The sequence below is a fragment of the Sturnus vulgaris genome, chromosome 3, assembly GCF_052056855.1.
Source record: "Sturnus vulgaris isolate bStuVul1 chromosome 3, bStuVul1.hap1, whole genome shotgun sequence".
Classification (NCBI taxonomy): Eukaryota; Metazoa; Chordata; class Aves; order Passeriformes; family Sturnidae; genus Sturnus; species Sturnus vulgaris.
In genome coordinates this window covers 114,966,451-114,986,422 of record NC_142245.1, presented here as the reverse complement: position 1 = coordinate 114,986,422, position 19,972 = coordinate 114,966,451, and the positions used below count along the sequence as shown (strand labels likewise).

The following is a 19,972-nucleotide window of genomic DNA, read 5'->3' as shown; positions in this document are numbered from 1 at the left end:
GAAGGAGAAAAGACATGAAACCACATTCAATGTGCAAAACCTCAAGTAAAAAATCCGTGCACAGCTCCTGACTGATCCATGGCACCCAAGGTCTCCCCAGAGCCTATGCCACTTGCTGAGAGACTGGCCCTGCCACATCAGCTGCAGCCAATGATCAGTGCTCAGCTGGGCTGTCAGTGCCACGAGCTTAAAGAAGGGCAGCTGTGCAGAGATGTGGCAGGAACCCAGCACTGAGGGGATTGGCCAGAACACAGCTGGCAAAGAATCTTGCCAAAGAAAGCAGACATGCTGCAGCCTCCCCTGGTCCATCTGGGGAAGGAACTCAAGTGCATGGATTGCCTCTGTAGAGCACAGCTGGGGTGCAGCAGGACAGAGACACTTCAGAGCAGCTGGCACACAAGGGCTTGTGTCTGCCCCGGCCTCAGTGTGGTTAGCACCAGCTCCTGTCAGTGCAGGTGACATTCACAGGTGCTCAAGACACCAGTACAGCACAGCCTGAACCTGCTCCTCCCAAGTCACAAAGGCACCCTGGGCCCTGGCAGCCCTCAGTACAAGGAGGAATTGCTCCCTCGGGGCTCACAGCCAAGGAAGATGTGGGAGTTCCAGGCCCCATGAGCTTGGGGCACAACAGGCAGTGCAGGAGACACAGTACCCTGCAGGCTTATGCATGGCACCCATCCAGCACTCAAACCCAAATGACAACAGTAAAAAACTCGGTTTATTTCTCTATAAAGGCAGAGTTTTCCTTTAAAAACCAGGCCATTTCACTTGTGAGAGGGTATGGGACTGAACTGCAGGGGCAAGGCCTTCATCGCATACCGCTCCAGGCCAAGAGCTGTTGCTCCCTGAGGTGTACATTGCCTGCATCAGTCAGGCTCAGAGCACGCAGGGTGGTCCTGCATGGCCTGGCAGTGAGCAGAGCGAGGAGCACGGGACCCCCAGCGCAGGCTGGGAGCAGCTGCAGCTCGAGGCGGTTCATGCAGGTGGCACAGGACAAGGAGCAGGTGTTGCAGCCTGTGCACTTCACGGCAGCAGTGCCAGCAGCCCCCGTGCCAGGAGGGCAGTGCCAGGGCAGCAGCAGGCACCGGCTGGCCCAGGTGCAGGCACAGGGTGAATCCTGAGTGGTTGTTCCATTGTTGCAGAGATTTGGCTTAGCCCAGGGGAGTCTTGGGGCCAGCAGTCCTGGGGGCAGTGCTGGGGGAGTCTCCAACCCCTCCTAGCACCATCCAGCTGTCCGGGGGTGGCCCCAGGCGGTAGCACAGTAGCTGTGCTGTAGGAGAGCTTGATGGGGGCACAAGAGGTATTAGTTCTGGAAAGTGAGAGAAAGGAAGATATGGGTCATAAGGTGTATGGCTGGGAGCCCAGCACAGCCTGCGAGGGGAAGCAGACATTCCCAGGTGTGCATCAGCCTCCCCTTGCCTTACAGAGGACATGTTGGAGGATGAGCCAATGCAGCACTGAATAAACTTACCTGCTGGGCTGTGGGCTCCCCTCCCCAGCTCCTCCATGCTGCTTTGGAAGAGAACACAGCATCCATCATACCCCAAGCATGGCCTCCTGAGAGACACAGCATGCTCATGACCCTGACATGGCAGGAATGGCACAGCAGCAGCAGGCGCTGGGAGTGCAGAAGGCCCTAAGCCCCCTTGCTACCAAACTCTCTTCCCAGGCCAGCCTGTCCCCAGATTGCAAAGCTGTATCTCCTTCCCGTCAGGAGCCCTATATCCAAAGGGGTGGTGTTCATTGGGCTACAGGTACAGCTCCAGCCTGTGCACACACTTGTTCCCAGGTGACACTGGCTCAACCCAAGCTCAGAACCCAGCTGGGTGCTCGCTGCCATGTACATGGAGAACAGCCATGATGGAATGGGCCTCAAAGGCCCACCACCTGCGCTTCTGCAGATCCGCAGGTTGATCCTCTGCTGCTGGACCGTTCCATCAGCTCCTCCCCAGCACAGGACATACACCATCAAGCTCAGCCCACAGCCCCAGTCCACGCAGAAGTCAGCATGATCAGGCTTCCATCCTGGCCCAGCTGCCAGAGAAATCAGTGGGAGAAGAGGGACAACTGAGTCCCATGTGAGAGGCATGTCTGGACAGGGTGGCCTCAGCAAAGACTGGCAGAAACAAAGAAACATCTCTAGGTGCATCCTGGGCATCTGTCCCCCGTATCTCTGCTGCAAAAGCCGGACTGCATGCTCTGCTCCTCCACCACTCAACCCTCTGTTCACTTGAGCTCTCAGCTGATAGAAGCAGACAAAGACCAGGAAGCTTCCCCCTTGGTTCCATACAGCTCTCCTCCATGATCTCACCATGCCCATGACCCAAGCAGCTCCCCTTGCATGAGGCACAGAGAAGGAAACAAGACAGGGTTCATCAGAGAGATCTCTGAATACATGCAGCAGCTCACCACCTACCCAGATAAGGTTTCACTGGCATTATCATCTTCCTCCTCCTCCTCCTCCTCCTGGCAAGCAAACAAACAAAACCCCACCATGACATCTCACTGCATGGGCAGGTCTCTGCCAGGAGCGAGACTGGGCTGCTCAGACCCCGTCTGGCCCCTTCACAAGACAGTCACTCCCCAGGCACAGTACAAAGGTTTCCAAACAAGCAGTGGGGGAAAGGCTAGAGTGCTGGGCTGCCAGAACCCTCTGGGCTTAGGCACACAGGCCATAGCTCGACCCATGTCCCCTGCAGGTGCAAAGCTTCAAACATAAGCTGTGAGAATGGACCATGCGGACAGAGCTGCTGACACAGTACACCTCTGCCCCGGGACACCCTGCAGCTGGAAGGGCAGACAGAGACTACCAGGAGCAGGCTGCACACAGGTACAACCCCAGGCACTGCCAGGCTGGACTCACACTGGAAGCATGAGGCCAAGGACCAAGCATCCAGAAGCTCCCAGACAGGGACATAGTGAGACCAGTATGACAGTGCTCCACTTGCTGTGGCCAGGAGGTGCAGTGCAGATGGGCTGGGCTGAGCCTTAGCCCAGGCTGGCAGGATGATGATGCAAGGGTCCTCTCCTTCAGAGGCAGCTCTCACCCCAGGCATGACACCAGGTGTACAGCCCAGGGCCCAGGTTCCTGTGTGACAGGGCCAGCAGAGCATGGCTGAGGCTGCAGCAGCACTGGGGCTGACAGCAGAGCTCCTGGAGCACAGACACCAAGGAACTGCACCTGCTGTGTGAGCCACACAGCACGGGGCACCTTCTCACATCAGGCTGCCATGTGCAATGTGGGCTGTGCAGGTGTCACCTGGGTTCTGAGAGGGCAGGAGCAGGGAGCTGCAGAGGGGTCACTCTGTCCCTGCCCTAATTCCAGACAGCCCTGGGCATGGGCCTGACTTGCTCATACTGTACCCCAAACTGGTGTGTGAAGGGAGTGCTCCCTGGGGAGGCTGGCTCACGGGGTCTGCCGGGCTCACTGCTCTCCAAGACACATGAAGGGTGAAGGGGCTGATCCTGCCTAGAGCCTGGGACAGGGCAAAAGCAGCAGAGTTAGTGCCTGCAACCTGCAGAAAGCCCAGCTGGGAACGTACAGGCAAGACTGTGGGTGAGGAACAGTGAAACCCTGCTATGCTGGCAGGAGGATGCAAACGTGGGTGAAGGGTCAGTGCTCACAGCAGGTACCACCAGGCCTTGAGCTGGGCTACAGCTCAGGCAATGCATAGCAGTTCAGCATATAGCAGGTACACCTCCCACCCCAGCCAGAGATGGGGGAGTGGCGGAGAACACAACCATGAGGACAACACTCTCCCTGCCTGGTGTGTTTCACCAGCCAGGCAGCAAGCCATCTCCCCTCCACACAGCCCAGGACAGGGTCTCACACCAGAGACACTGATTCCAGGGCTATGCAGAGAGATGCAGCTAAGAAATTCCTCCTACCTGCATGTGCTGCTTCCCAGAGATCCAGTGCCATCTGAAAGGCCTGGGCCACAGTCAGAGTAACAGCCTGGGCCTGTGTACATGAAAGAGAGGGAATGCTTGCTTCCATCCGGGCCCTCAATCCAGGATAACCCCACTGCCATGAAAACTAAGACCCTCCAGCATCCCTTGCTGCATTTCTCTGCAGAACACACAGATGGAAGGCCGGAGCTCAGTTCTGTGTCTGTCTGCCTCTAGGGGCCAGCCACCCCGAAGAGCAGACACTCAGGAGCTGGGACAGGAAATCCCCCTTTGCTCACTCCCCGCCTCTGCAGCACACGAGCACACTTGCTCCAAATCCAGCTGAGGTTCATAGAGGTAATGGCCTTCCCTCGCTGAAGGGAAAGAAAGCAAGCCCTTGCTCCCACCCACACCTCGCAGAGCCAAGAGCAAAAGGCAAGTGCTTACAATCTTCTTCTTGGGTGAGAGGAACGCATGGCACTCCAATGCCCCACTCTCCTGGCTCTGGGCAACGTAAGCAAAGACTTTGTTCTGCAGCTTGTCTGTTGTGCAGTAGGAGATCCTGTGGGCAGAGAAGAGCTGTCAGGACAATCCAGGATCTCGGCACGGGATTTCTGCTGCACTTCCAGCACACAGCAAGCATTGCTGGCAACCTGAGGCTTTCACCTGCCCGAGCTGACCAGGCAGCCCAAACCCCCAGCAAGGGCCAGAGGCTGCCTGGTACCTGCAGTAGTTAAGAGATCACTGTATCCACAGGCACTCCCTCCTGTGCCATCCCAGACAGTCCTGTAGTTTTCTGAAGGCCAGCTCAACCCAGTGTATGAACTCAAGCATTGGAACAAGAGGAGCACAGAAGGGTGGGTGATTGCCTCCAAGGACAACAGCTGAAGGTCAGGCAGAGAGATGGTCTGACCTGGCATATCAGCTCTGCTGCTGAGACCTACATTTTGCAGCAAAGAATGTCCTGTCTCTGCCTCCCATTTAACCACCAGACTGCACACTTAACTGCCCGCACCCCCAGCACCCACAGCCATCCAACCCAGCCAAAGGACAAGTGGTAGCAGGAGAAATCAACATCAGCTTTCAGAGCAAATGCCTTTAGCCCACCCAAGTAAGCTGCAGTTTCTGGTACTCTGCAGCCAGAAGGGTGGTCCCATGGCAATGGAGACAGACATGCAGTCCTGTCCTAACTCTGGGGCTTTCCAGTCATGAGCCTCAAAATCCTGCTGAATGCCAGAAGAGACAAGCAGGGCACAGGGATATGATGGATGGGCTGATGAACTCAAGGCCACCCAGGACCCTGTCTACACTCAGCCTCAGGCAGTGCTGGGAGCACAGCAGAGAGAGGGCACAGGCCTCAGGAAGCCAAGGAAAGACCTAAGCTTGAAGGTACTACTGACAGAAGGCTCAGCCCTCCCTGGCTGCTCAAATTCCCATCAGTCTTCAGCTGGAACACCCAGCCCACACCCATGACATGCCCACCTGTAGATGGAGATGTTCTCCACCATCTCCTTAGTGTCTGCATCCTGCAGTGAGATGCCCCTTGGAGACACTGTCAGAATCACCTTCTGAAACTTGCGAGCTCCAACCCGTGCCTGGCAGTGGAAAAACACCAGCAATCTCTCTGCAAACCTGGCAAGGGTCTTCACCTCGCCCCCCTGCTGGAAGGAGCCCCGCAGACTCTGTACAGTATCACTCATTTGGATACTTGCTGCAAAGGCTCCTGCTGTAGGGATGGAACAGCAAAGCCTGGCAATCAGGCATGCCCTGCACAGAACACTCTTCAAATCTGTTCACACTGTCACACAGACAGGAAGGAGCAGACCCCACCTCTCCCAGTACTTCACCCTCCTTTCTGTGCTGTGGCAGGTACAGCTCTACTCCCAGCCAGGTTTAGGTGTGGGAGCAGGTGGCTGGGGCTGTCCTGCAGGAAGACAGCTTCCCCACAGCACACAGGCAGACACCAGTAGCCTCTAGCACACCACCCTGCTCTTGGGAGAGGCACAGTCCCTCGCTGGAGTTCAGGGCTAGGACACAGGCACTTCCTGGAGTGCAGGGGCTGGGCTCTGACCCCAGCACACCAGGGCCCCAGGACTGGGTCTCACCGTGGCCACGATCCTGCGGATGGCAGCAGCAGCCATGTCTTCTCCTTTTGGTTTTTCTACCAGTGTCATGCCCAGATACTTGAGGGTGAAGCACATCCCCTCAAGCAGTGGCTCCTGCATATCAGCCCAGCTCTCAGGAAGCTCTGCAAAAACAAAAGCCCTTAGAAGCCATGTGCCAGCAGCCCCACAGCTAGTCCTGCCAGGGCCACCGCACCCATGGCTCCCTGCCCCCAGCAGGACACTCTCTTAGCCCCGTGACACTCTCATAAGAGGAAGAGGAGTGGGCAGTTCACCCTCTAGTCCTGGAAGTCCAAGCTCTGTCAGCACAGACAGCTCCTACATATCTGCACAGGGCTGAGGATGCTGCAGCCCTCATTGTTGTCTGCAGAAACCTTGGGTTCCTGGGTCTCATCTGCTCATCTGTTTCATTACAAACAAAATATTCTCTGTAGTGCATTCATCTCAGCTACCTGAGCTGCTGGCACACCTCAAGAGCAGCAGCATTCACTGCCACGGTCAGCTCAAATTTTCCAGACTGGCCCAGTGTAAGCAAAGCCAAACCTCTTGGATCTCATCTGCAGCAGCAGGCTGCCAGGGCAGGGGCAGCTTTGTCAGCACTTGTGATCCAAGCTGAAGTGACTGGGAAGCAACTGGACCACTGAGATGCTTTGTTAAGAAAGAGATGGGAATTGCCAAGGTATGTACTGCTCACACTAAGCTAATACTTTTCAGGGTTATTTTCACCTCTTCCCTGGGATTTGCTCCCTGAGCATTACTGGCACACTTGCAGAAGGGTCCAACTCATAATTGGAATAATCTGAGCCCACAGGGAAATCAGGAAACCTTATTTGCACAGCATACTCTTGCACAAGTGACAACTATCAGGGAGGCTGCCTGGTGCCATGCAGGTAGCAGTGACCTCCACCCTGGGCAGCAGAACCCTGTGTGACTCTGAACTCTGAGTACAGTCCCTGTATACCAGGGCTGCCAGGGCAAGTGCTGTCGCTCCAGCAAAGCCTTGGGCAGCTGAGAACAGCCAGTCGTGGCCCTCCTGTGCCACAGGGTGTCTGCAAGGTCATGAAGTCATGGAGTGGTTTGGGTGGGAAAGGACCTTAAAGCTCATCCAGTTTCACTCCCACAGGCAGGGACACCTTCCACTAGACCAGGCTGCTCCAAGCCCCGTCCAGCCTAGCCTTGAACATCTCCAGGAGTGCGTCCAGGGTCGGTCTGAGATCCTGCCGGGCCGCAGACAGCACGGGCTGGTCTGGCACACTCGCAGAGGACCAGGCGCGGCAGCCCGAGGGGCCCGAGGCCCGCGGAGGCCGGGGAGGTCCCTGGTGCAGTGCAGCGTGTTCCAGCCTCGATTGACAAGCGGGGCAGGAGGCGACAGCCCGGGCAGCGGAGCAGGGAGGGCTCGGCGAGAAGCTGCAGCGCTACGGTGCCCCGCGGCCGGCAGTACCCCGGCCCCTTCGGCCCGACCCCCTCATCTCCCCTCACCCAGCTACCCCTACGGCCGCTCCCGCCCCCTCAGTCCTGCAGGCCCCTCAGACTGCCCGGCAGCAGGCAGCGGCAGGATTCCGAGCCCGACTGCGCCGAGCTGCGCGCTCCCCGCCCGGAGCCGTGCCCGACCCCCACCCTCGCACCCGTCCGCACTCACTGCGCCGCCGGCGGAGACCCAGGCCGTGCCGGGCGAGGCGCGGGCTCCGCAGCACGGCACGCCCCGCCGCACGCAGCGCCTCCATAGCGGAGCCGAGCCGAGCCGAGCCGAGCCGAGCCGAGTCGAGTCGAGCCGATCGATCCCTGCCGGTGTACCGGAGGGGGTCGGTCCCCGCGGGATCGACGCACTCGCGTCAGCGCGGCGGAGGCGACGGCGTTGCCGCGGCAGCGGGGGCGGGGCGACGCGGGCCCCGGAGCGGCGGCAGCGGAGCGGGCCCGTGGGACCATCCCGGCCCCGGCCCCGGCCCTGGGCCCGGCTTAGGGCGCGATGCATTTGCGGCACGTGCGGACCCTGCTGGCCCCGCAGGTCGGGCCGGGCCGGGCTTTGGGGGGATCGGGGCGCGGGGAAGCGGGCCGGGCCAGGCCGGGCTGGGGAGAGCGGCCCTGACCGGCCTGGGACGCGTAGCGGCGACGCTGAGGTTGTGGTGTGACTGCTGAGCTGTGTGTGCCCGCCGGGGCTTGTTGTGTGCCCGCTGAGCTGTGTGTGCCCGCAGGACGGGACGGCGCGGGTGACCTGCATGGCCTGGTCCGCCAGTAGTGCCCGCTTCGCTGTGTGCACCGCGGAGCGCGTGGTGCTGCTCTACGACGAGCAGGGCGAGCGGCGTGACAAGTTCTCCACCAAACCGGCAGACGCCAAGGTGAGCCGAGGCACGGGCATGGGCCGGGCAGCGCTGGGACACCCCAGCGTCCCATGGTCACACCGACCCTCTCCGCAGTACGGCAGGAAGAGCTACGTGGTCAAAGGCATGGCCTTCTCCCCGGATTCCACCAAACTGGCCATCGGGCAGACGGACAACGTTGTCTACGTGTACAGGATCGGCGAGGAGTGGTGAGTGCGCGCTGGGGTCCAGCATGCTCCATTCCGCCCTGCCATGGGCTCCCTTAGCCTGATCCTTGCCCTGGCACACATGGCAGTGCCCATCACCTGGCCTGCAGGAAGTCACACAGGTGTCTGTGGGGAGCGGCAGGTGAGGTTTTCTCCGCAGGGCCCTTATGGAGCCCGGGCTGTGCATGCAGCTAGCTGGAGCCTGTGTTTCCATCCTCCAGTTGTGGAGCCATGGCACACACCTGCCCCGCTACAGCCTCATTTGTTGGCAGGAGTTGTGCTAATGGCACGAAGAAAGGCAGTTCACCAGAATTTTGGAAGCTCAGAAGCTGGGGGTATTTTTGATTTTTTTGCCTAAAATTGTGATAGACTAGCAGCATGCAAAACTTCGAGGGGTCTTTGTTTGGCAAAACCAACTAGACTAGATAATAACCAGTAAGGTGACCAGAATCTGTAGTGTTGCTGGTAGTAATTTTTGTTTATATTTTTCTGCAGGGGTGACAAGAAGGTGATATGCAACAAGTTCATCCAAACGGTGAGACTCAGATTTTTGTTTGACACCATTTTCTCCGAGATATGTAGGAAAAGACAATGAGAGGTCTGCTCATACTCACAGGTGTACTTGGCCAAACTGTACTTGACCTTTAAAGATCCTAAGAGAATCTCTAAATTCTGAGGCACGTATTGCCCATCAAGCTTCAGAGGTGTCCTAATGCCTCGGTGCAACAGAGTAAATTGTTGAACGATCAATGCAATCACTTACAAAACTTTGGGGACTACTTTAGGCATCAGTGGACAGACTTAGGAGTTAAGGAGTTAAGGGAGTTGAAAGGGAAAACTATGACACACTTAGAGCCCAACTATTTTTCACATGTTTGCAGCTCTAAACTCCAAGGTGCCTTATTAAAAAGTAAAGTGTGCAGAATTCAAACTGAAATTTCCACATGCTCAATTGCCTCAGGTTTGTGATTTCTGTCAGGTTTGCTTCTTGGCTACCTTTGTGTTCTGCTTCTCTGGCTCTGCCAGCCTGTGTCAGAGAGCATTCTGCCCAGTAGGTATTTGCTAAGGCTTGCCCTGAGATTTGTCTGGCAAAGGCAAAAGTGTTATGAATTCCTTGCACAGAAAGCCATCAGAATGAGAAAATACAGTGCACTCACTACTTCCACCTTCAGAGGCAAATGTCCAGCAGATGCCCCAGGCTTTTCAGGCAACTGCCATCACCCCATATTCTCTGTGTCACCAAGAAAGTTCTCTGCAGGGTAGGAGGAATCATCCTTCATGTCCAAATACCCAGAAGACATAGACAGAGCAGCTTCTGATGGAGTTGCTGGAGTCTTTGTGCCAGGCTTTCTCAGGTGAAGGGCAGCCTCAGCCTCTGGATTGACAGTGTGCATCTCAGAGCTGAGCCATGGCCTAGCACTGTGAGTGCTCTGACTGCTCCAGGGAGCCCAGGGAATTCTGTGTCTCTGGCTATAGGAAAGCTGCTGGTCAGCCCCAGTTTCTCTGTAGTTGATCTGCTGCACTGAGTGGTCATGAGAATAGAGTGTCATGAGGAAAAGAGAGCGACAGGAGCTTCGTGTCCATTTGTTCCTTTCCTGAACAGGGTGGCTGTCCCAGGTGTGGGCACTTTTAGCCTTCCTGGAGAGCTCTTTCTTGTGTACTGCTTGCTGCCTGCCCCTCCAGTTGCCAGCCCGGGGGCCTGCTCACCTCTCACAAGCTTAGATGCTGTGCATGGCACATGTACAGATTTTTGTATTTTTAATGTAGAAATCAGTAATTTTTTCACTCATTCTCTCATTTCCCCATGCCTTTTCTACCATTTGTAACACAATAAATCCTTTCTTTTCTCTGGTGCTATATGTCTAGGGTTTTACCACTGTCTGGCTTTCTCCTGTAACTAAATATTGTTATTTACAAATTTTTGAGATGTTCAGTCAATATGAGAGATCATTTATTGATCTCCCTTCCTCTCTCCTGCCGCTGGAACCTCTTACACACACAGTGATGACAGCGTGTGATCACGCTGGCAAGCCAAGCCTCTTGTGAGGGCCGGGAGAACAAACAGTGAGCACATCACCACTGTGTGAGGCTCGTTCCCAAGCTGTTGTCTTAGAGTGGAAAACAAGAGTCTGACAGATAATGAGAGAAACACACAAATTCCTGGGAAATGGGTAATGAAAATGGGTCTTGGTCATTGGCTGGCCACTTAAATTATGGACAGTTTGGTTACCTTGAGACATTTTGTTGTCTCATTGTAGCCATGTTTGCTGATATAAATGATCAGAGCAGGGATGGAAGACAAAATGAAGAAATAAGGGTGTAGATGTATCTTAAGCAGTCCCAGATGCTTAAAATGGGACAGAGAGACAGTGAGGCTGATGCTGGTGGCACAGTGCCCACACAAGCCTTCTTACTGACTAGGGTTCTTTAGGATAGATGTGAAGGGCTTTCATAAACTTTCTTGGCCCTCTCTTACAGCTGGGTTTTGTGGTCAGCTTTATTCATTCTGACCTCACCTCAAATTTTGAGAATACCTTTGGTTTGGATTTAATGAGCCTGTTTCTACCTCACCTACTTGGTAGTGTCTAATAACCATCTTACTCATCAATAAAAAAATAAAGACTTTTTTTATTCATCAAATAAAAATTCAACGGACAAGTATTCTCTTAGCTATTACAGAAGTTGTCACAATGAAATTATATTGTATACTTGTTGCAAAAAACTCTTTAAAACAACCATGATTTTATACATTCGCAAATAGGACGTGACATGCCAAGCACCTGCTCAGTAAGTAATACTCTCAAAAGAGCTCCAAACTGAACACATCTGTATAACTTTGCTGCCCTCCCATAGTCCTCCTGAGCTCAATTACTTTGCCCCAGCTCGCTATTACGTAGTTTAGGTTTCAGCATGGAGTAAGTCCAGTATCTTCAGCTGCTTGTCCAATTTCTTCAGCTTTGTCCAGTGAAGAACACTGGACAAAATATTTGTTTATCCAGTACCTTCAGCTACTGTAAAGCCTGTCCAAATGCCTTGTTTCTCCTGCCTGAGTAATGTCTGTCCATGAACTATTTTAGGTGGCAGTGGGGCAGGAGAAGCTGAGTAGAGTGGAGCTCTTACCTCTCTTTTTACCTCTTCTTTTGCAGAGTGCTGTGACCTGCTTATTGTGGCCAGCAGAGAATGTCATTGTCTTTGGCCTTGCTGAAGGAAAGGTAGAGAAACTTGTTATTTGTGTGACTTTCTTTCCCTGGCTGGGTCTGCCAGGGTCTGCAAGTGGCTGGGCTGAGGGGTAAGAGCCATCACTGGGACTGTGGACTTGAATTTTCTGGTTCCCAGTTAGTCCCTGGAGGTTCTACTGGATCTTTTGGATCTTTCTCCAAACATTTCTAGAACTGTGGAAATGTGACTCCAACTTCTCCACTTCTGTAACATACTGGAAGGCAATGAGCTTGCTGTGATTTCTTTCCGTGGTAGTGAACTGGGAAACCCCTGGGGATGTCACTTACACTGGGGGAGATCCACATTCTACGGACAAAAGCAACACTGATCGTTTTCTCTTTCTCAGGTTCGTTTAGCAAATACAAAGAACAACAAGTCTTCCACCATTTATGGGACAGATTCCTACGTGGTCTCACTAACTTCCAAGTGAGTATGGCATTGCTTTGGCCTGCCCTGCTTTGGCTCCGTCTCACACCTGCTGCTGGCTCGGCATAGCAGGGACCAGTGTGGGAGCTTGCCAGTGTCCTTTTGCTGTCACTAACTTGTCATGATAATAACAAACTGTGCTCTCCAGGAGGAATTCCTTCCTAAAATCTGGTAGCTCTCTGTGCCATATTCTTCAAATACAACTGAGGATGAAAGTCTCTGCGAGCTTACTTACACATTGATGTATTTGAGTCTGTGACTTTATAAGGATTACATTTGTCAGCTTCATTTAACTAATTAACATTATTCATGTTTAAGGGATAAAAAAAGTAAGAACATTGTGCCAGATAAAGCCTTTGATAAAACTGTAATTAGGAAAATAACCATAAAGTGCAATTTAAAATTCTTTTCATTAGTAAGATTTCATTTTAACTAGTTTAGTATTCTTTACCTAGAAATTGAGAAATGTGTCGTGGTCCTAGGAGTGGAATTTTCACTAAGTGCTGTCATTCTGGTGACAGATACATGACTGCTGGATTGCTACAGTGCCCAGAGAATTTGTATTCTGTTCTTGAATCTTCTATTCTTCATTAAAATTGTTTCTCTGGGTACATAATTTTCGGCCTGTTTCTCCTTCTTGGCTTTCTTCTCTCCGCTTTTGTCCAGAAGTACAAGACATCAATACTATTAAAAATGGACTTAGGCCTGGAGTTTTTGCCCAGGTGTTTTTTGCCTACATTGTGTTTCTTTTAGGGATTCCCAGTGTTATAATATCCAGCCTCACTTCTGGAACAATTCCAGTGCAAGAGCTGTTTGATATATATTGCTGTAAGCACTTGTGAGCAGAGTTCACTGAAGGTCACTTATTTTCTGTACTAAAACCCAGAAGTTACAGAAATTTGTTCTTTGTGATTTTACATGATGAAGATACTTAACTGGTCACTCACCACTCTGGGTTCTTTTGTCTGCTTTCTTTTTACAGACACTGGCACACGTACTTGATATTTTTCTTGTCTTTGGGGAATGCTCATTTGATGAGAAACATCAACTATGACCCTGGGAATGGCTGCTCTGGGCAGGGATATGAGTATGAAGGTGCACTGTGTAACATTGCATCATCCTGTCTGTTTTTCTGCAGTGTGTCGGGGAGGGGAATCCTGTCTGGCCATGCAGATGGAACCATAGTGCGCTTCTTCTTTGATGATGAGGGTTCAGGTGAATCACAGGTATCAAAGATCCTTCTTCAGTGAGCAGCATTCCTATTTGCACAGCCTACTTCCCAGCTCCAGAACTCTGGAAAGGGATCAGGCTGTGGAGGGAGTGGACGTCTGGAGAGGAGCTGCAGGCTGTGCTTGCTTGCAAAGGTTTTTGGGAAGCATCAATGGAGACAGAACAGTGACTAGATGCTTTGGAATACACTGAGAGCAACGGTAAGGGAGGAATTCACATTTTTGTGTATGAGGCATAAGGTTGTTCAGGTGTCTGGAAAGATCTGGTGTTCAAGTGTCCAGGTGAATGACACTCAAAGAAGGAGGGTTCCATGGAGTGGCTACTGTTGTCTCCACACTAAGCAGTGTGTAGTTCCCACAGTTAATGTTGAACCTCAGGCTCACATTTTGTCTTTGGACACCCAGCCTCTCCTGAGCCTCCTGCTCCTCTGTGCCAGGAGTCTCTCTGTACTTCAGGCTGTGGTGAAGGGGATGCTGTTCTCAGATCTTTTGTCTCCAGCTGAAGCAGTTTGAGCATGGATGCTCTCTGCCGTGATATAATGAAGGTCCATCTATACTCTGCTGTGTTGGGACTTCAATCTCAGTCTAGTTAATGGTATCAGTCTTGCTGACATTAGAATCCTTCTCACACAGTTAAATGAATGTAATAGTGGATCATCTCTCAGTTCTGGTTTCTGTCTTCCTACAGACTAGGCAGGCAGACAAAGCTGCCCTCGTGAACTGGGCTTTACAGACGGTCCCATTCTGGTCCCACTGGGATAGCTGAGTACAGAGGCCAGCTAGGAGCTGGGCCATTCATGTGTTCATGGTGTTCTTGTTTGTTGTAGGGTAAGTTGACGGTGCATCCCTGTCCTCCTTATGCCCTCGCCTGGGCTTCCAACAGCATTGTGGCAGCAGGCTGTGACAAGAAGATTGTGGCTTATGGGAAGGAAGGCAGTGTGATTCAAACCTTTGACTACAGCCGGGACTCGTCAGAGAAGGAATTCACCACAGCAACCACCAGTCCCAGTGGCCAGTCCATTGTTATTGGCAGCTATGACAGGTACCATGTACCTGATGGGGAATTCTTCTCTTTGTAGTCCTTCCTTTGTCAGCCATGCACAGTTTTTAATGTCTTATCTCCCCTCTCTCACAGGTTACGGGTTCTGAACTGGAGCCCACGCCGCAGTGCCTGGGAGGAAGGCAAGCCCAAAGAAATAGCTCACCTGTACACCATCACAGCTTTGGCGTGGAAGAGGGATGGCTCACGGATCTGTGCGGTTTGTATCAGCACTCAGGAGGCCTGAGCCCTCAAACCCCACTCCAGGGGGATGTTTGTGCATGGGAACAGAGTGGTGTGTTCAAAGGAGCCTTTGAACACGGTTACACTGATGTGGTCACACTGTCACCCAGGGGTGCTGGCAGATGCTGAGGCCAAGACCTTGTGTAGGGAGCTCGTGCTGCAGTGGGGTGTGCAAGTGAAGCTGTAAAACCTTGTGGCTGTTGGTATGATGGCTCACTGGTTGCAGCAGCCCTTCTCTTTTCTCAGAAGCAGGGTGAGGTCAGCAGGAGCGTTCTTTCCTCTGGGCACCTATGAGAAGCAGTATATAAACTGACCTGCTAATTACACTCTGTGTTTCTGTGCTTTGTGTTTTCAGTTCAGCATTCTCTTTCTTCTATCTTCAGCCATCAAGCCTTAATCTGCCTTTCTCTAGAGTCAGATAATTCTTTAAATCTTTTTAAATTGATCTTTCTGGATATTTTCTGTAGTAAGTTGACTAAATCAAAACACTTAAATTATTTATTAAAGATGTTATTTGTGACTTTTCTTTAGTAGTTTTTGTATATTTTTGTGTTCAGCTATCAAGGATCCTTGAAATATTTTCAGATCAAGAATTACTGAACATGTGAACAAATATTTTCAGAGAAGGGGAGGGGGCTAAGGGTTAGGAGACCAATGGAAAGAATGGGGATGTTATAAAAAAGGAAATAAAGGTGAAAGGATTCTTCTGGAAGGGAGGAGAGATTAGGAGGCTGGGAGAGGGAGAAGTGGGAAACTGAGAAGAAGAATGAGAAAGATGAGGATAAAGGTGGTTTTTAACCCTGCCTTCTCTGTCCCAGATTCATGCCAGCATTTTGTAATCTTTGTTTTTCTGAGAATGGCTGCATCTTTCTGTTGTATAAATAAAGTCAAAATAGGGCTGTTCCTCCTGCCTGTGGGTGCTTGAACCTTGTTTTCCAGAACAGCTGGGACTGGTGTGTTTGTGTCTGACCTCTGATCCTCTTCATGTAAGCAGGGTCTGGAATATCTCTCTTTAGCAGAGTTCACTGACCACATGATGTGTTCTTGTCCCCAGGGTACATTGTGTGGAGGAGTTGAACAGTTTGACTGCTGCCTTCGCAGAACCATTTACAAAAATAAATTTGAAATTACATATGTGGGACCAAGCCAGGTAAGAGAATATCTAGTGAGGTATGAAATTCCTGATGAAATTGGGATGTTTACCAGAACTAGACATGTATGGAGTTCTGCACTTACGGTTTGTTCATATCAGCTTATGGAGAAAGGCATAGGGGATATGCCAGGGACAGGGCTAAGGTTGAGTGGGAATTGGTTATGATAAAAGACCATGGAGTTAATTTCCTGCCTTTTGAATTTCTGTGAGGTACCTCCATGTCCAGTGCAGACTTCTGAAGTGATTCAATTTCTGCAAATTTACCTTCTTCAGAACGTGGCAGTAAATGGTGAGCTGGCAGGCTGGGCACCCCTGTGCTGTCAGGGGAGAGAGTACAGGACTCTTCAAAGGGGGCTTATCCTTGGGGACCTGGGTGGGTCTCCAGTTAGGCTAGGAACTTGTAAATGGCAAAAGTAACAATCTCACGTGTCTGCTTATAGCTGTCATCCCATGCAAAAGGAATGGTAAGGTTTTTTAAAAAAGCAGAGGGAAATGATGTGAAGGGATATTTAAATATGCTAGTATCATCTGTTGCCTAATCTTCCATGGGACAAGACGTCTGTGCTGTTCCTCTCTGTTGTATTTTCTCACTTTCTCTAGGCCATTGTAAAGAACCTCTCAACAGGAACTCGACTTGTGTTGAAATCCCAGTATGGTTATGAGATTGATGAGGTGAAGATCTTAGGGAAGGACAGGTACCTGGTGGCCCATACCTCAGACACGTTACTGCTGGGTGACATCAGCTCCAACAAGCTCAGTGAGGTACTGGATAATCGGTGGCACTTCTGGGGTGTCAAGTGCTAAACTTCATAACTCAGAGGATATGATTTCTGCATGGGAACAATACCTCTATTTTCAAAGAATCATAGAATAATTCAGGTTGGAAGAGGCCTTGGGAGGTCTCTTATCAAAATTTTTGCCCAAAGGAAAGTCGATATTAAATTCAGATGTTGCTCAGGTCCCACGATTTCTCTAGTCCTCTGTTCCAATGCTTTACTCTACTCATGAAAGAAAGTCTTTTCCCTAAGCTTTCTTGGTATTTCAACTGCTGTTTTAGGACCACTTTTCGTCCTTTAACTCTGCATCTGCCAAAAAAAGCCTAGCATCACTGTATTAGAGGTTTCCTAAGCCTTCCCTTCTCCAGGCTGAAGAAGCCAAATTCCTTCAGCCTCTCTTCACAGTGTTAGTGCTTCACTCCCAACCGTCTTGATCGCAGTGTGCTGAACTTGCTCCAGTTTATCAGTCGTTCTTGTACCTAGAGGCCCAAATCTGGATGTTTTACATATATACATTCCAGATGTGAATGTACAAATCTTAATGTTTAAAATAAACGAAATTTAAAAAGTCAGAAAACAATTCATGACTGCATCCCACAGCTTATACCAGCGCTATTTCTGGTACCAAACAATTAACACAAAATTGTCCATCCCCTGAGCCTCACAGTGCCCTGAGTGCTGAGCCCACATGCTGAGCCTGGAGAATGTGGGCAATAGGCTAATGTCTGATAAAAGCATTAAATAGGTTTCAAGGACATACTTGCTTTGTTCACAAAGGTGTTACATACCTTTAATCAGACTGATGGTGAGCTAATCAGTCTCTCTTGGAGCAGGAGCTCTGACTGGAGATTTGCACTGGAGAATGCTGATACTTGGTAATACAACTGAGAATCTGGCCAGAATGAAGCTGCTAGGTTTCTCTACATCTTAGTGCACAGAGTTTTATTTTGGATTGCACAGCTGTACTCACTTCTCAGAAAGAACAAGGCTATGAGATGTCCATTTGCTCTCTTGCTGTCTCACTGGAAGCAGTAAGTTGGAGTTCATGCTCCATGATGGAAGAGGACTACTGTAGCCTTAGCTTTCAGTTTTCTGCTTCTCTGGCCACTTGTCTGGTATTACCACAGTAGCTGTTGTATTATCCAGTGCTCTACTCAAATTTCCAATCAGTTGTTCCCCCATTGGTACTATGCTGATCAGCCATTGCTAATATGACCTTTAGTAAAAAAGGATTTCAACTACATGTGGTGAGGAGATTCTGCTCCCACCAGTGGTAGCAGTGATTCTGTGCCTATGATTAACAGAGATAAAGGAGCTGTTTGGGTGCTTTTTGTAATAAATCTGGTCTGGGGAAGGTGGAGAAGGGCCTGTGAAGGATAGGATAGAGGGAGTACCTTGGTCACATAAAGGCCTCTTGTTTAGAAGGCAGTAATATTCTATACAAAGAGAGCTGGAGTCTAAAGCTGAGTCTAAAGAAAGGAGAGGAGTGTGTGGAATTTGCAAGCTGAGAATGACTGAAAAACAGTGTTGGCAGCTAAAGTGATGGAACACAATTGCTTGTGCAGTGTAAGTCTTCCTGTCTGTTGTGGGAGCCAAAAGCTGGACAGTGGACCCCATCATCTGCAGACTGGTCCTGGTGGAGCTGTCAGCCTGTCAGCCTCACCCCGTGCCATTGCTTTGCAGGTGGCCTGGAAAGGATCTGGGGGGAACGAGAAATTCTTCTTCGACAATGAGAACGTAAGTAGGATGGGACAGAATGCTCCCCATGAATGGTGTGTAAAACTGTGTGTGCACCAGCAAGAAAAATGTCACCTGCATTTCTGGAAAACCCTGTTTCTCAGCAGTTTCCTGGATTTAGCCTCTTCATGCAGATCCCAATCTGCTTCTTCCCTGTACTTGCCTTTTGCACATGCCAGGTACAGAACAAACTCAGTGTATGGACTGACAAGTTATATAAGTCATAACCCTGAAGGAAAGGGAAGCAATAAAAGAGCAATGGCCAGAGAGGGTGTTAAGAGATACAGAATACAACTGTCAGGGTGAGAGCTTGACTCTTGCAGGACTGATAGTCCCACAATTAAAATCTCCAGTCTTGAGGAAAAGCTATTAATCACAACAAGAAGACAAGAACAACTCTTTAGTCGTCCCAGAGTATTTAAATTTAGATTTGTGTGCAGCAGAGTTCTTTCCTGTACCCCTCACTGGCAGGTGTGAGTGTTTCTGTCACTTCACTCTAAAAGCGTATTCCCCTCTCACCATCAGGTGTGCATGATTTTTAATGCTGGAGAGCTGACGCTAGTGGAATATGGAAGCAATGACATTCTGGGGTCTGTCCGCACAGAATTTGTGAACCCGCATCTGGTCAGGTAAGGTTACATCTGCCTGTGTAACCAGCACAGGCATTTAGTAAAGTGAGCTCAGATACATAACTCTGGAAGTATCCCATAGCGTAGAATGCAGCCCGCAGACACTCACTTCTCACAATGACCAGTGATGGGTTTAGTTGCCAGGTTACTGGCTGTCAAGTTTTAGAAGCACAAGAGCCTCTTTTTCATCTGATCTTGGTGCAGCCTGCCATGGTTATTGCTGAAGAGGGACCTCCTGTGCATGTTCTCAGGCAACTCTGCATCCAGCTGGTCCTGGTGTGGCATCATTAGGGATTCAGTTGCCAGCAGGACCTCCTCTGTCCCTCTAAAATTCTGTACTCCACGTTCTGATTCAGGAGAAAGGAGGATCATGGGCTGCTTAGAGCAATGTAACTAATGTGTTGTTGGGGACCCCTTGCTCCAGAGGGGTATCTTTGGAGGGGGAGCCATGGATCAGAAAGGTTTGTTCTCACTTGAGGCAGCTGTAGGTACTGGGCAAGTGTCACAGGTCAGAGAAGTGCCAGAGGCTCCATGTGCTCAGGGAAACTGCAGGGAAGTCAGGGAGGGACTGCGTGATTCAAATGTGAATTTTGAGAGTAGTAACAGTCATTCCCTTCAAATCACAGTGTCCGTATCAATGAGAGACAGCAGCGAGGCGTGAATGAGAACAAAAAGCTGGCTTACCTGATAGACATCAAGACTATAGCAACAGGTGACTGTAACCCTCCTTCCCCTTCTCTGGATTTTGCCAACTTTCCTTTGCCAACCTCTTTTCATTTTTTGTGCCAGGCAGCAGATGTCTGAAGGTCCTCTCTGCATTCCCTCTACCAAGCAGCAGATTCTTGAAGTTCCCCTTTACATTCCCTCTGCCTAGCAGCATTCCACTCGACACCAGGCTGTCCTAATTTTGACAGGGTGCTGCCTGTCATGGACACAGCCGTGGGTGTCTGTGTCCTGGACCCAGACTCTGTGTTGCCTGCCTGTCC

General features: G+C 50.9%; 2 protein-coding genes across 6 annotated transcripts in view; one reads left to right on the top strand and one right to left on the bottom strand.

Moving 5' to 3' along the window:
• Positions 1-700: 700 nt before the first annotated feature.
• On the bottom strand, positions 701-7,834 carry LOC106860380 (low density lipoprotein receptor adapter protein 1-like). Of its 4 annotated transcripts, none has more exons than XM_088162698.1 (9): positions 7,651-7,834; positions 5,994-6,136; positions 5,371-5,483; positions 4,336-4,450; positions 3,889-3,961; positions 3,364-3,476; positions 2,417-2,466; positions 1,472-1,557; positions 701-1,309 (listed from the first exon to the last, which is right to left on the bottom strand). In XM_088162698.1, exons 1-9 carry the CDS (start codon positions 7,733-7,735, stop codon positions 1,152-1,154), a joined length of 936 nt encoding a protein of 311 aa, XP_088018824.1. In that variant the 5' UTR covers positions 7,736-7,834; the 3' UTR covers positions 701-1,151. The 4 variants fall into 4 exon arrangements, with proteins under 4 accessions (XP_088018824.1, XP_088018825.1, XP_088018828.1 ...); XM_088162699.1 differs by having other exon boundaries at positions 1,472-1,512; XM_088162702.1 differs by having other exon boundaries at positions 1,472-1,509.
• A 42-nt stretch (positions 7,835-7,876) lies between these two features.
• The window catches only part of IFT172 (intraflagellar transport 172), a 37,143-nt gene continuing 25,047 nt past the window's right edge, over positions 7,877-19,972 (top strand). For both annotated transcript variants that reach the window (XM_014888209.2, XM_088162691.1), the window contains exons 1-14: positions 7,877-8,016; positions 8,204-8,347; positions 8,426-8,538; positions 9,031-9,070; positions 11,682-11,747; positions 12,101-12,180; positions 13,319-13,406; positions 14,237-14,451; positions 14,545-14,668; positions 15,746-15,841; positions 16,445-16,606; positions 18,304-18,357; positions 18,883-18,986; positions 19,613-19,698. In XM_014888209.2, the coding sequence (XP_014743695.2) occupies positions 7,978-8,016; positions 8,204-8,347; positions 8,426-8,538; positions 9,031-9,070; positions 11,682-11,747; positions 12,101-12,180; positions 13,319-13,406; positions 14,237-14,451; positions 14,545-14,668; positions 15,746-15,841; positions 16,445-16,606; positions 18,304-18,357; positions 18,883-18,986; positions 19,613-19,698 (1,411 nt within the window). In that variant the 5' untranslated portion in view covers positions 7,877-7,977. The remainder of the gene's footprint in view (positions 8,017-8,203; positions 8,348-8,425; positions 8,539-9,030; positions 9,071-11,681; positions 11,748-12,100; positions 12,181-13,318; positions 13,407-14,236; positions 14,452-14,544; positions 14,669-15,745; positions 15,842-16,444; positions 16,607-18,303; positions 18,358-18,882; positions 18,987-19,612; positions 19,699-19,972) is intronic.

Excerpts from the sequence above, each read along its gene's own strand:
- LOC106860380 (XM_088162697.1), bottom strand. The coding sequence starts at position 7,735 with ATGGAGGCGCTGCGTGCGGCGGGGCGTGCCGTGCTGCGGAGCCCGCGC. Across the intron at positions 5,484-5,993 it reads TCCGCAGGATCGTGGCCACG|GCACGGGTTGGAGCTCGCAA; the intron begins GTGAGACCCAGT and ends TTCCACTGCCAG. Across the intron at positions 2,467-3,363 it reads CCTTCACACACCAGTTTGGG|GAGGAGGAGGAGGAGGAGGA; the intron begins GTACAGTATGAG and ends TTTGCTTGCCAG.